This window comes from Bos mutus, chromosome 14 (genome assembly GCF_027580195.1).
Source record: "Bos mutus isolate GX-2022 chromosome 14, NWIPB_WYAK_1.1, whole genome shotgun sequence".
Lineage (NCBI taxonomy): Eukaryota > Metazoa > Chordata > Mammalia > Artiodactyla > Bovidae > Bos > Bos mutus.
In genome coordinates this window covers 38,866,806-38,882,329 of record NC_091630.1, presented here as the reverse complement: position 1 = coordinate 38,882,329, position 15,524 = coordinate 38,866,806, and the positions used below count along the sequence as shown (strand labels likewise).

General features: G+C 38.9%; 1 protein-coding gene across 1 annotated transcript in view; it reads right to left on the bottom strand.

The window, feature by feature from the left end:
- Positions 1-15,524, bottom strand: part of MRPS28 (mitochondrial ribosomal protein S28) — a 102,253-nt gene that overhangs the window by 73,188 nt on the left and 13,541 nt on the right. The window contains exon 2 of the mRNA XM_005898574.2: positions 13,222-13,403. Within this exon, the coding sequence (XP_005898636.2) occupies positions 13,222-13,403 (182 nt within the window). The remainder of the gene's footprint in view (positions 1-13,221; positions 13,404-15,524) is intronic.

Here is a 15,524-nt window from a genome sequence, read left to right as displayed (position 1 = left end):
CAAGTGGGCCTTAGGAAGCATCATTATGAACAAAGCTAGTGGAGGTGATGGGAATTCCAGTTGAGCTATTTCAAATCCTAAAAGATGATGCTGTGAAAGTGCTGCACTCAATATGCCAGCAAATTTGAAAAACTCAGCAGTGGCCACAGGACTGGAAAAGGTCAGTTTTCATTCCAATCCCAAAGAAAGGCAACGCCAAAAAATGTTCAAACTACTGCACAATTGCACTCATCTCAGAAGCTAGCAAAATAATGCTCAAAATTCTCCAAGCCAAGTTTCAACAGTACGTGAACAGTGAACTTCCAGATGTTCAAGCTGGATTTAGAAAAGGCAGAGAAACCAGAGATCAAATTGCCAACATCCGTTGGATCACTGAAAAAGCAAGAGCGTTCCAGAAAAACATCTACTTCTGCTTTATTGACTATGCCAAAGCCTTTGACTGTGTGGATCACAACAAACCATGGAAAATTCTTCAAGAGACGGGAATACCAGACTACCTCACCTGCCCCCTGAGAAATCTGTATGCAGGACAAGAAGCAACAGTTAGAACTGGACATGGAAGAACAGACTGGTTCCAAATCGGAAAGGAGTATTGTCACCCTGCTTATTTAACTACTATGCAGAGTACATCATGCGAAATGCTAGACTAGATGAAGCACAAGCTGGAATCAAGATTGCCAGGAGAAAGATCAATAACCTCAGATATGCAGAGGACACAACTCCACCGTTATGGCAGACAGTAAAGAAGAACTAAAGAGCCTCTTGATAAAAGTGAAAGAGGAGAATGAAAAAGTTGGCTTAAAACTCTGGGGTAAAAGAGCTTTTACTGTACATACTGATTGTCAGAGGATTAGAACAAAGGCCTTTTGCCCTCCACACTCATGTTCTTCCTGACGCTTGCCCTGCTATCAACTTCCCTACACATTCCAAAAATCAGAGTATCTCCTTCCTATCATTTTTATTCTCTAAAATTTTAGAAAGCAGTTTTAGAGGAATGTAAAAAAAAAAAGAACAAGGAAAGGAGGAGAACCAAGAAAAAGGAGGTATATGACAATTTCAGGAATGAAAATGGTCCACAGACAGTACTGAACACTACGGAGAGCTTCAGCAAAGATAACTGGGCAGAGGGCCAGAAGGCCACTGATGCATTTAAGAGGGAGCTTTTAGTTAGCACTTGGTGAGGGCAGAGTCAGGTGGGCTGGGCTGCGGAAGAAATAAAATGTAGAAAATAAGGGCAATCTGGGAAACAGGGAGGAAGAGAATAGTTGAAGGGTAAAATGTTTCAAATTTTATCAAATTTTCTAGAAAAGATAATATCAGAGAAAATTTAAAGTAGAGAATAGGAAAGCCAGGGAGGACTAAGTTAAATTAATATGATATTTCAGATATTCAACTTTTTTACTCTAAAAAGTAGCAATTTCATATAGATTAAACTAATGTGTGAACTTAATTTCACTAACGAAGGAGCTAAAGAGATCTGCTAAGGAGGTGGAAGAGAGGAACAAGAGGACTAAGAGTAAAAAAGGTAAAGTAACAAGGACTCTACCAGAAATAAATGAACGCGTTTTTGGAACTCTGCTTAAAGTCCTACAATATGATCCTATGCTGAATACACCTGGCAAGGTTGTTATCCTCTGAAAGGATCCCACCTGCTAGTTGTACCTTTGCATTTATTTCACTTTTAGAAACAAAGCTACTGAGCTCTAACGAGATCCCTGAACCTGAACACTGCAAGATTTCTTTTGGGGGGAAAAAAATCACTCTCGCTTAATGTGGCACAAACACAAAGCTGCACTGATGCTGTTGCCTTTGTTTTTTGTTTTTTTGCTGATACAGAAGATATAGAAACTTAGAGCCCAATATGAAAAGCAGAGACATTACTTTGCCAATAAAGGTCCATATAGTCAAAGCTATGGTATTTCCAGTAGTCATGTATGGTGGTGAGAGTTGGATTATAAAGAAAGCTGAACACCAAAGAAATGATGCTTTGGAACTGTGGTGTTGGAGAAGACTCCTGAGAGTCCCTTGGACTGCAAGGAGATCCAATCAGTCCATCCTAAAGGAGATCAGTCCTGAATATTCATTGGAAGGGCTGATGCTAAAGCTGAAACTCTAACACTTTAGCTGTCTGATGTGAAGAACTGACTCATTGGAAAAGACTCTGATGCTGGGAAAGATTGAAGGCAAAAGGAGAAGTGGATGGCAGAGGATGAGATGGTTAGATAGCATCACCAACCTGATGGACTTGAGTTTGAGCAAGTTCTAGGAGTTGCTGATGGACAGAGAAGCCTGGCGTGCTGCAGTCTATGGGGTTGCAAAGAGTCAGACATGACTGACCGACTGAACTGATGAAGTTGCTAATTTCAGGTATACTGTTTTTCTATATCTTAATTTCTCATAAATTCAGCTGCAAATGGCCAAACATCTACAGAATAACCACATGTCTAAAACCAAGCTCCATGCCCTGCCCTATGAAGAGCAACTCTATCCAACTTTCCTTTTGCTGTGACCTCCATCTTTCTAGTCACCTGGGCTGGCACCAGTCAGCAAAACCTATCAGTCAACTGCTTCGAACAGTCTCTCCTAACTTTCCTTTCCCATTTTTTCTTGCTCTAGTCCAACTAGTAGTCAGCCCGTCTGGATATCTATGATAGTCTCAGAACTGGCCTTGCCTATCATCTCCCATATCACTACCAGTGTATCATCCAAAAACACCAGTCCCCAAATTCAGCTCCTTTGTATCTCCACCATCACAAATTTTCATCTTGAAATTCAGTTTTCTGTAAGGATCCTTGCCTGTCTAGTAAAGCAAATATTTCATTGTTGTATTTTAGTCATTAACTTGTGTCCAACTATTTGTGACCCCATGGACTGTTGCCCACCAGGCTCCTCTGTCCATGAGATTTCCCAGGCAAGAATAATGGAATGGGCTGCCATTTCCTTTTCTAGGTGATCTTCCTGATGGAAGGACTGAATCCATGTCTCCTGCTTAATAGGTAGATTCCTTAGCACTGAGCCATCTGGTAAGCCCAAATATTTCATTACTCCTTAAAATTTCATCCAAGCCATGGGCTCTTGACCCATGATGATTTTAAAAATGTACACATGCTATGTTCATACCTCCCTCTAAAAGTGGGGACTAACTCCTCAGCCACTGAGTGTGGGCTGGGCTTACTGACTTACTTCTAATGAAGAGAATATGGCAGAAGTGACAATGTCTGACTAGGTCATAAAGGACATCACAACCACTTCCAAGGTCTCTCTTATTCACTCAGGGGACAGCTAACTGTTATGCAGTGAGGACACTCAAGGAGCCCTGGAGAAGTCCATGTGGTAAGGCCTAAGGCTTCCTGCCCACAGCCAGCACTAACTTGCCAGGCATGTGAGGCAGCCACTTTGGAAGCAAAATCTCCAGCCCTAGTTAAGCCTTCAGATGACTGCAGCCTGGCCAATATCTTAAATGAAGCTCATAATAACCTTGAGCCAGAAAGGTCTAGCAAAGATACTCATAAATTCCTGACTCACAGCAATTGCATGAGATAATAAATGTTTATTGTCTTAATCCATTAAGTTTTTGAGTAATGTGTTACACAGATGGAGAAGACAGGCTTATTCTCAATTCTGTGCCATTGCTCACGCCATCTCCTCCACCACTGTCCTGTCATTATCCATCTTCCAATGCCCCTTCCCCTACTCTTCAGATTCAAGCCAAAGTTTCATCTCCGGGAGGAGCCCCCTTCTTTTTTTCATAAAACCATTTCAACTCTTACTTCTCCAGTTCTACTTTGAACACTTCTATGCTTAATCACATCATTCATTTAGGCATTCATTCATATATTCCTGTGTTACTGGGCTATATGCATCTTTCCTCTTAAAGACATCATACAGTTCTTCTAAACTGCATTCAGCACACTGTAATTAAGATATTCAACATCTGCTGAGAAAATTAGCAAGTCACACATACACGCGCACCCTGGAAGTGCATTTGATGAGTACGTATAAAGCAGAGGTTAACAATATGGACTTAGAGCTAACAGTCTCTCCTCTCTGCTTATTTACTAGCTGCTGTCCTTGGGTAAGTTACTTAAAATCTCTGTAAGCCTTTATTTCTTCAGTGCTTTTTTAATAAGGATTCTAACAGTATCTATTTTAGTATCTACTTAATAAAAAGATGTTTAAAAAAGCACATGCAAATCTCTGAACAAAGTGCCTGGCACAGAGTGTTCAACAAATGTTAGTTATTATTGCTTGTATTATGAACCACAAATGACAAAGGACATGTTGAAATTCTGGGTTCCTGAAAGTCTCTAGATGTTATCAAGTGGCAATTTAAATTAATATGAAATTCTACAAACTAAAACAGGATTCACAATTTCTATTAAGATAACTTAATTTTTCTAAAATCTACTTTTAAGTCAATAGAACTACAGCCTGAACCAATTGTACAAGTGCAGCCTTGACTTTTTATCCTTGTTGTCCTAATAGGATATTAACTTCAAAGCTTTTGTGGGAACACTTAATTGCTTGCATTCCTTAACAAGTAGCCACCTAAGGAGTTTCCAGATTCACTTTTAACCTTTACAGTCCTAAGAAAGTACATAAGGCAAACTTACGAGACATTTAAATTTACACAGTCTCTGGGTTGATACAGCTGCATGTATGTGAATAAGCCACAAAAAGTAAATGAATTTTGAATATCAATCAAAATAGAATCCAATAGACAAAAAAATCAAAATAAAAGAATACTGCTATACCATATACCTGAGGGGAGGTGGGTGGGAAACTATAATGTTATTCATTAAAAAAATTTTTTATTGTGGTACAATTGACATTTGCTATTATATTAGTTTCAGGGGTATAACATAATGATTCACTATTTCTGTATATTGTGAAAAGGTCTCCACAAGTCCAGTTAACATCCATCACCATAAACAGTAACAAATGTAACTTTTTGTGATGAGAACCTTTAAGATTACTCTCTAAACAACTTTCAAATATGCAACACAGTATTATTAACTGTAGTAACCATGTGGTACATTTTATCTCCATGACTTATTTATTTTATAACTGGAAATTTGTACCTTTTGACCACCTTCTCCATTACACCCACTCTGCAACCTCTGACAACCACCAATCCATTCTCTGTATCTATGAGCCCTGTCCCCTGTCTTTTTTTTTTTTTGTCTAATGTTATTCAGAGTTGGAATTACATGTGTTTCATGAACTCAGATCATTCCTAAGCTATTTTATAATTTACATATATTCTTAACCATTTCCTAAAAAATAATCAAAGCTGTGTTGAGAAAACCTAATAGAATGATTTTCAATAACCATTCTATTTAAAAACAAGCTTACTTTTTAACTGTGAACCAAGGCCTCTGGAATAAAAAGAGCTACTTAATTTAAATTGTTATTTTCTCTTTCCCCCTACCAATATACCTTGAAAACTTTAGTTTTTGAAACATTCAGTATCCATTCCACTCTTTATGTGACCCTATACATCACACAACCTGAAATAGAAACAAAGACTGGAAAATTAGCTTGTTTATTACACCTCAGTGTCAAACAAAAGTACAAATAATATTCAGTGCATGTGCTAGTTACCTTAGAACTGCCAATCATGCTTGTTTTGAAGCCTTTTGATTTTCAGAGCTGTCAATCTTGTGTGTTGTAAGAGAGAAGTGAGTAGAAATAATGCTTTAAGAGATGCAATCTTCATGAAGCATGAATAAATCAATGGACTTTACTCATAAAATTGAATCTTAGGATTTGACAGAAAGGTATACAATTCTCACAAAAAATAAAAATATAAATTAATGAAATTAATTTATTTAAAATTAATCAATTTAATTTAAAAATATAAATTAATGAAATAAAAAGAGAATAAGGCTCTTTAACCAAAAAGGTAAGCATGGTTCAGCCATAAGGATTTGATATTTCAGTAAAAAAGAGGAATGTTCTTTAACTGATACTAATCAGAAGTATTATAACCATCGAGTGGGAAAGGGAGAATCAGACTAATCTAAATCTGGACATTAAAAAAAATTTTTTTTAAAGCAGGCAAAAGTATCAATATAAATTCTCCACTTCCCCAATACAACTCAATTTTCTATTTACCTATTCATTCGTGTCTAAAATCAAACACCATCAGAAGCTTTGCCCTCTGACTTGCAAGCCACAATTAGTCACCAACACCTGTTTCTTCTATCTCCTAAATTACTAGTAAAAATCTCCTTTCCTGACCCCTAGATTTAATTCACAGAGAAGGCAATGGCACCCCACTCTAGTACTCTTGCCTGGAAAATCCATGTATGGAGGAGCCTGGTGGGCTGCAGTCCATGGGGTCGCTACGAGTCAGACACGACTGAGTGACTTCACTTTCATTTTTCACTTTCATGCATTGGAGAAGGAAATGGCAACCCACTCCAGTGTTCTTGCCTGGAGAATCCCGGGGACGGGGGAGCCTGGTGGGCTGCCATCTATGGGTTCGAACAGAGTTGGATACGACTGAAGCGACTTAGCAGCAGCAGCAGTAGCAGCAGATTTAGTTCACATTCTTGTTATTTCTTTCCAGAAGCTTCCTTACTGGCCTCTCTAACTCTGGTTTCATTCTTCTAATACATACTCCACATCACAGCCAGAATGATCTCACTGAAACACAGTGTGGTCCCTATTACCTGTCAGGATATTTTCATATCTTTACCACTTTCAGAGTAAAGCCTCAATGTTTGAAAATGATACATAAAGTCCTTAAGGATCTGGCTCCTGCCCATGTCCCTGATCTCCCAATTCACTTCTCCTAAACTTAAGCCAACTAAGCCACTTGAGTTCTCTCTCACTGAAAACTTTGGCAAGTACAGCTCCCTCTCATTTTCTGCACTTTGTATCTCCTATCCCCCCTCTACAACTCAGTTCAACTGCTAGTTCCTCTGGGAAACTGTCTTTGACACAAGCTGACTCCATCATTGATCCCCTCTTCTCCATGCCGTTGCTGCTGCTGCTAAGTTGCTTCAGTCGTGTCCAACTCTGTGCGACCCCATAGATGGCAGCCCACCAGGCTTCCCCGTCCCTGGGATTCTCCAGGCAGGAACACTGGAGTGGGTTGCCATTTCCTTCTCCAATGCATGAAAGTGAAAAGTGAAAGTGAAGTTGCTCAGTCGTGTCCGACTCTTAGCGACCCCACGGACTGCAGCCTACCAGGCTCCTCCATGCCGTTAGGGTACAGTAAATAAAACTTGACACGATACTATGTGTATTGGTTTACATCTCTATCCCGAGCTGAATCACAAACTCCCTATCCCCAAGCTGAATCACAAATTCCCTGAACACTGAGACTGTCTTTCATCTGTACATCACTAACATAAAACAAGAAGTGGTGCACAATAGCTGCTCATTAAATATTTGCTGACTCAGTGAAAGATTATACTATGGCCTATTTGTTTAAAAATAAGGTTAATAAACAGAGAAGGCAATGGCACCCCACTCCAGTACTCTTGCCTGGAGAATCCCATGGACAGAGGAGCCTGGTAGGCTGCAGTCCATGAGGTTGCTAAGAGTTGGACATGACTGAGCGACTTCACTTTCACTTTTCACTTTCATGCATTGGAAAAGGAAATGGCAACCCACTCCAGTGTTCTTGCCTGGAGAATCCCAGGGACGGGGGAGCCTGGTGGGCTGCCGTCTATAGGGTCACACAGAGTCGGACACGACTGAAGCGACTTAGCAGCAGCAGCAAGGTTAATAAAATCAGCAACTTAGTTCTTGAGATTAATAAAATGTATTATGGGTACATTCCAAGCCAACCAAACTAATCAATGCCATAAAGCAATACTTTGCACAAGGGCTTCCCTTGTGGCTCAGCTGGTAAAGAATCCGCCTGCAATGCGGGAGACCTGGGTTCGATCCTTGGGTTGGGAAGATCCCCTGGAGAAGGGAAAGGCTACACTCCAGTATTCTGGGCTGGAGAATTCCATGGACTGTACAGTCCGTGGGATCACAGAGTCAGACCTGACTGAGTGACTTTCACTTCACTCACTGTAAGAACTGGCACCATCTCAAGTAGTATTTGAGATCCAATAATCCCATCCTATTTTCACTACTCTTTCTACTAGAGGTGTTAAAGAGTCAACCACGACAACTGCTCCTGTCCAAGACACTCAGTACCTTGATTGATTCAACAAACACTTTTCTGATATGTGACCATCCCTATCAAGGGCTTCAGTGAACAGGTTAGTCAACATAGGGGCCAGACCCCGACCTGGTTACATGTCACTGATCAGGAAGTTAGTTATCTGGTGACATCAAGTCTCCATAGAACTCGGTGAGAATTAAGCAGGGGAGCTTAGAAGTGGTCAAGATACACATCGACATTCGCTTACTAAAGTACATACACTTTACTTACTTAAGAGGCTGCGAGGTCCTTACTCAAACTCTAGTTGTCTTATTTTAAGCACAATTTTGATGACTGATTTCCCAGGCATCAGAATATTAGAAGAAAATTAGGAAAGCTAAAAATGCAGACACAAATACAAATAGAAAAAGAAACATGACACCCAAAGGTGAAACACAAAAACTACAAAACCAGAGGGTTACGTGGCTGAGGAACAATAATTCTATATATTTAAGTTGTGATACAATACAGAAATTAATGTTCATAATTATGACCTTAGGTCATCAAAACAAAGACAAACAAGTTAAACAACTTTAGGTCTAATAAGGTTCAAGAAAACAAATGACACATTTTATAAAATGAATCAATTAAAAATTGCATTATACATAAAGAGTCAACTTTCTACCCTTTGCAAAATAAACTTTTTTGAAATATGTCATTCCCAAATAACAAGAGGCATGCTGACTCTAAGCTACTTATCATTGTCAGACATTAACTAGTTTCTGTGACTACAGAAGTCACCACAATCATGATTCACAACCATTCCAAAACAAAGCCTGGACCTGCTGGCCATTAGATTATTGGTGGTAATACTACCCAAACACACTGTACCATGGACACCATAACCCAGGATATTAGAACTGACTACCTACCAGTCTTTAACAGACCTCTAAAGAGATTCACTACCATACTGCTTTCAAGGTCCCTGGTATTAAGCTGGTTCGTATGTCAGACTATTTTAAGGAAGTTTCTATAACACTTTAGTACTAATAGCTACATGCTGTAGGATTTAGAGAGCAGCACAGCAAAGTGAAAGAACATTCCTGAGTGATGGATACACACAGCCCTAGGCTTTAATCTCTGCCTTGTTAATTACACCTGTGTGACTGCAGCACCTTGTTTATGCCCAGAGACTTACTTTCATTTGGAAAATGGGGATAATATCTTCTACTGCCTATGCTTCTTGTGCAGAACAAATCAGATAATGTACATAAGGTGCCAACATATGTTTTAAAAAGACTGGCTATCAGGATTATCAGATATAGAAACGAAATGATCTTAATCCACAATAGGACAAGTTTTGTGAAATTGTGTGCTGTACTAATAACACACAACTGTTTAAAGGGAAAAGTGCTTTATATTTTTAAGTTACAGTAGAAGTCCCCTGACTCATAGATTGGTTCATGGAAAAGCAGGTCAAAGTGAGGACTCCATAAAACAAGTATACACATAAACTGTAGAGATATTAACTTAGCAATTAATGCAAATATTCTGAGAGGGGGCCAGGCCTTCTTACTGAGAAGAGGTCCACTCACTGGAGCTCTGCACTGATCTCCTTAAATAAACAATATCTATACTGCAAAGTCTGGGATTGCCAGAGTCAGTCACTTTAAACTAACACAGGGACAGAAAGAACTGCTGCCCCCATCCCAATCTTTATAGTTTACTTAAATTAATTCAATAGCAATTTTATTTAAAAAGATTCCCTTATGGTGCCTTTCTAAAACATTAAAATTAGCTTTCATAAGAACAAAGACCCTTTCGAAACTCATTTTTATTAATTTATGTAATAATCAAATAAATTATTTAGCAATAATATAAATGGGTTTGGGAATAAACACAACTAGCTTTTGCTAAATATATATCTCAAATGAAAGAAGCAAAAATGCCCAGTTATGGTACAGAACTATTAGTTTCTAATTGTCTAAGTGCCGATATCATCCTAAAGGAGATCAATCCTGGGTGTTCATTGGAAGAACTGATGTTGAAGCTGAAACCCCAATATACTTTGGCCACATGATGCAAGAAAGCTGACTCATTTGAAAAGACCCTGATGTTGGGAAAGATTGAGGGCAGGAGGAGAAGGGGACAACAGAAGATGAGATGGTTGGATGGCATCACCAACTCAATGGACATGAGTTTGGGTGAACTCCGGGAGTTGGTGATGGACAGGGAGGCCTGGCGTGCTGCAATTCATGGGGTCGCAAAGAGTTGGACACAACTGAGCGACTAAACTGAATTGAACTGAAGTGCTGGTATGGGTTAATGGGTTTTACAGAAGAAAATCTTGATTAAATTTAAGAAGTCAGTTAATTCAATAACTGCCAAAAAAGTTAATGCCAGGGTCATTTTGATTTGCTATAATCTGACTTCTGATTCCAAGTCATAAACTGATGTTTAAAAAACAAAATGGAGACACATGTACTCCAATGTTCATCACAGCACTGTTTATAACAGCCAGGACATGGAAGCAACCTAGATGTCCATCAGCAGATGAACGGATGAGAAAGCTGTGGTACATATACACAATGGAGTATTACTCAGCCATTAAAAAGAATACATTTGAATCAGTTCTAATGAGGTGGATGAAACTGGAGCCTATTATACAGAGTGAAGTAAGCCAGAAAGAAAAACACCAATACAGTATACTAACGCACTTATATGGAATTTAGAAAGATGGTAACGATAACCCTGTATGCAAGACAACAAAAGAGACACAGATGTATAGAACAGTCTTTTGGATTCTGTGGGAGAGGGAGAGGGTGGGATTTGGGAGAATGGCATTGAAACATGTATAATATCATATAAGAAACGAATCACCAGTCCAGGTTCGATGCAGGATACAGGATGCTTGGGGCTGGTGCACTGGGATGACCCAGAGGGATGGTACGGGGAGGGAGGTGGGAGGGAGGTTCAGGATGGGGAACATGTGTACATCCATGGTGGATTCATGCTGATGTATGGCAAAAGCAATACAATATTGTAAAGTAATTAGCCTCCAATTAAAATAAATAAATTTATATTTAAAAATATAAAAATAAAAAACAAAATGATTAAAACTTTTGGGCTGGTACTGTAAGAGTTAGGCCCCAACCACACTGCCAAAATTTCTGAATGTAATTATAATATGCCTACTTTGCAACTCACTCAAAGTAGATCACAACGCTGTTACTCATGCCTAAATACTATACTTAATATTCTAAATATTACTATTAATGCAATGCCTTTCCAGACTTAATTTTTCTTTTAAAAGTGTTTTTCAAACTTTTTTTGTATGATAGAAATACTCTCCACCACTCCCTTCAACACCTTGAACAAGATGTTACCAGAACTGTAATATATAAAAACAGTGAAAGCAGAGCTGCTCTGAAATAGGACCTAACTGCCCCCTTTTCTCCCAGAACAATCTCTGAAGCCTTTTTGCATAACTCTATCCAATTAAATGGATATGAACCTGGGGAAACTCTGGGAGATGATGAGGGTCAGGGAAGCCTGGCATGCTGCAGTGCATGGGGTCGCAAAGAGTCGGACATGACTTGGCAGCTGAACGACAACACGCTTCTTGGGACAAAAACGGAAAACTTGTTCTTTTAAACAACAATCAGAAATGAATATTAAAACAAAAAAAGCTACAGAACTTATTAAAAAGCTGTAATTTACCTAATTAGAATATTCAGTTAGCCAAAACAATTTGGGATCCTTATCAATTGTTTATCACTTTTTTTAAAAAAGAAGCATTCTGGTGGCATTTTAAACATTTAGCAATAGAAGTAAGGGTAAAAGCTCTTCTCTGATTACTGTTATCTTCTACTCACTGAACATCTTGTCATCATATTACCTCTTCTTACTCATTTAATTACCAATTTTTAAAACTGATTTGTGCACTAGTTTATTATCTATTCTCCATTCTCCCAAGAGAGTAAGTTCCCCCAACTTCATGGAAGCAGAGAGGTAATCTGTCTTGTTTATGAGCCCTTATAAACAGTGCCTGCCAAACTGAAGAGATCCTAAACTCTTGGGTACTGTTAGCAAGAGCAAGAGCAGATCATTTTTCATTAATAGAAAATATATCAGTCATTTGCAAATGAAGTACTGCTTTATTTCATGTAAAGAAATTCTTTCTTCTCCTCCCTACAACTGATAAGCTTTTTACATCATGCCACCATGGATGCCACCCAGTTGAACTGGCCATCCTTATTCTTACAAGTTGACCTAATGTGAAGCCAGACCAGCAGGTATTAGCTTTATAAAAAGATGCATTTTATATATAAGTCTGCTGAATTATGAATATTTTACCTGCTCAGCCAAATTTATTATAAACTGGCAAATGCCAGTGATATACATGTTTCTTTATATTTGTATATATTAAAAATTTATAGAAAAAATTCATTTCCATCTTGCTATCGTTTTCCAATCTCAGAGTTTTAGGTCTGCATCTCTGTTCCCTCTTTATATTCTATTCCCAGGTCTCCCAACTTAGTGGGTTTCATAAGGCATATTTATATTCACAATTATCTTTATCTACAAAGACTATAAACAGAATGAATTCTGTTCAAATAATAGGAAAAATGGTAATCCAGAGAGCAGATGCAAAACAGGAAGAAAAAAATATGATAAAGAATCAGAATTTGGTACAATAAGAGAAAAGAACATAAAGAAAGAGAAATTAGAGGTTTCTCTTGAAAGGCAGATGGAGACTGTGAAAAAGAAGAGGCACAAAAGTTATACACACAATGGGTTGAACAGCATGTATTATTTACTCCAAAGATGGTTTTAATTTTATGATGTGGAACGGTTTATTATCAGGATGGACATTCAAATCTTCCCCAAAACTGATCTCACTGCTTTGAGAAGACATGAATCTAGCCTAGCCTAACTTGACTAATATAACATGATGTGAACTTGGCCTATGTGGACTAACTAGCATGATGAAGAGAAATAATCCTATTTTTTATCTTTTCAAAAAATCACCACTTAAAGTCCAACAATACTTTTGAGATATCTCAACTTTTATGCACACTCTTAAAGCATCTGGAAATGATTCTACTTACTCTCCATCCACTTCCGGTCTTTTACATACACAATGAAACTTGCCGCCAAAATCTATATAAAGATCGTTCTCCACGATATGAAAGATTCGCCCAATGACTATTTTATCCTTTGCAGGTCCCATCTGTGTAAGAGGAGAATGTCTCAGCATAGATGCGAAGGATTCCACATTTTTCGGAGAGCCCTAAATATGAAAAGAGACATTGATACGCATGTAATTCAATGCAAAGGTATAATATGGTAAGCACAGTGACAGCTTCTGTGCCCATGCAGCCACCACCTCTTGGCTTCTCTGGTGACTTGGACGGTAAAGAATCTGCCTGCATTGCAGGAGACCAGGGTTCGATCACTGGGTTGGGAAGATCCCCTGGAGAAGGGAATGCCAACCCACTCCAGTATTCTGGGAAATCTCATGGACAGAGGAGCCTGGAGCGGTCACAAAGATTCAGACACGACTGAGCAACTCACACACATACATATAGAGTAATAGCTTACAGGGGAAGTTTTTAAAAGTCAATTTGCTGTATATTTGTTTTGCAGCAATAATAAAAACACTGAAATAAAATCTTGCTTTAAAAAGTCAGGTACACTCTTCAGCTTCCTCCTCATTCTTTTCCTCCTTGAAGAGCCAGAGAAAAGCAGGCATCTGTGCTTGGGTGGAGATGTGGTGGCCCCGGGTGCAATCTGGAAGGTGAGCAGGTAAGAACCGTCCTTAGACAAAGCCTCAGGCCTGGGGTGAGGAGTGGGTGAGGAGGGGAGTATGCACGAAGGGTATCCAAGAAGGTAACTGGCTTCATTGCTATACTTAGTCACTCAGTCGAGTCTGACTCTTTGTGACCCCACGAACTGTAGCCCTCCAGACTCCTCTGTCCACGGAATTCTCCAGGCAAGAATACTGGAGTGGGTTGCCATGCTCTCCGCCAGGCAATCTTCCCAACCCAGGGATCGAACCCAGGTCTCCCTCACTGCAGGTGTTCTTTACTGTCTGAGCCAGCAGGGAAGTCCTCATTCCTATGTGACTATCTGCAAAAAAAAAAAAAAGCCTTTGAATACAGGTTAATGAAAGTGACTATAGTTTTAATACAAATTTAAATAGACATTAAGATAAAAATGATTATGGGTCATATAATTAGTAGTCTGAATTAGCAGTTCTTGTTACATAATATTTTTTAATGACCTGACTTTAATTTTAACATTATATTTTAATGCTGTAATTTTCTTTTCCTAAAATAAAATTTTAAAGGAAAGGCAGCTTTAACTGTTTTGTGTTACTCATTTCTAGAAGTTGTTTTACATACTGAATTTATTTGAAGTAGGGTTGCATATATAATACAGGGCGATTATTTCTTTTTTTTTTTTTAACTTACAAAAATTTTTTTCCAAACACATGCTTTTTCAGAAATCCATGAGTACAGATTTATGTGCCTTCTACTCATCTTTGGCTGAGAAGGCAATGGCAACCCACTCCAGTACTCTTGCCTGGAAAATCCCATGGACGGAGGAGCCTGGTGGGCTGCCATCTATGGGGTCATACAGAGTCAGACACAACTGAAGCAACTTGGCAGCAGCACTCATCTTTGGGCTTCCCTGGGGCTCATTAGTAGAGAATTCGCCTGCCACTGCAGGAGACACAGGTTCAATCCCTGGGTAGGGAAGATCCCCTGGAAAAGGAAATGGCAACCCACTTCTTTCTTTTTCTTCATCTATTTTTTGGGGGTGGAGGTATTACTTAAATTTTTTTAATATATAAAGCATATGTGCATTGATGAGTGGTCATTCAGCCATGCCCAGTTCTTTGTGACCCAAAAGACTGTAGCCCACCAGGCTCCTCTGTCCATAGAATTTTCCAGGCAAGACTACTGCAGTGAGTTGCCATTTTCTTCTCTAGGGGATCTTCTAGACCTAAGGATCGAACGCTCATCTCCTGTGTCTCTTGCAATGGCAGGGGGATTCTTTACCACTGAGCCACCTGGGAAGCCTATAAAGAATATGCATAAATTAATATGTATAAAACTATCATGCATATGAAGATATTTAATATACAGCTTGGAATCAGAGGAAGCACGAGATAGCAGTGAGTGCAGGCACCTCCTTTCACACATGAATACCATATCTGCTACTCACCACCATGTGACAGGCTGAAAAGTGATTTTAAATACAAGTTGCTTCAAAAGATGGAAAGTACAAACATGACTAAAAAACTTAAAAGGAAGCAAACAGTACAGCAGAATAATAAATATTCAGGAAATCGGGTTCTATGAGTAACTCAGCCACTAAATAGCTAAACATCTTGACTGTCACTTAA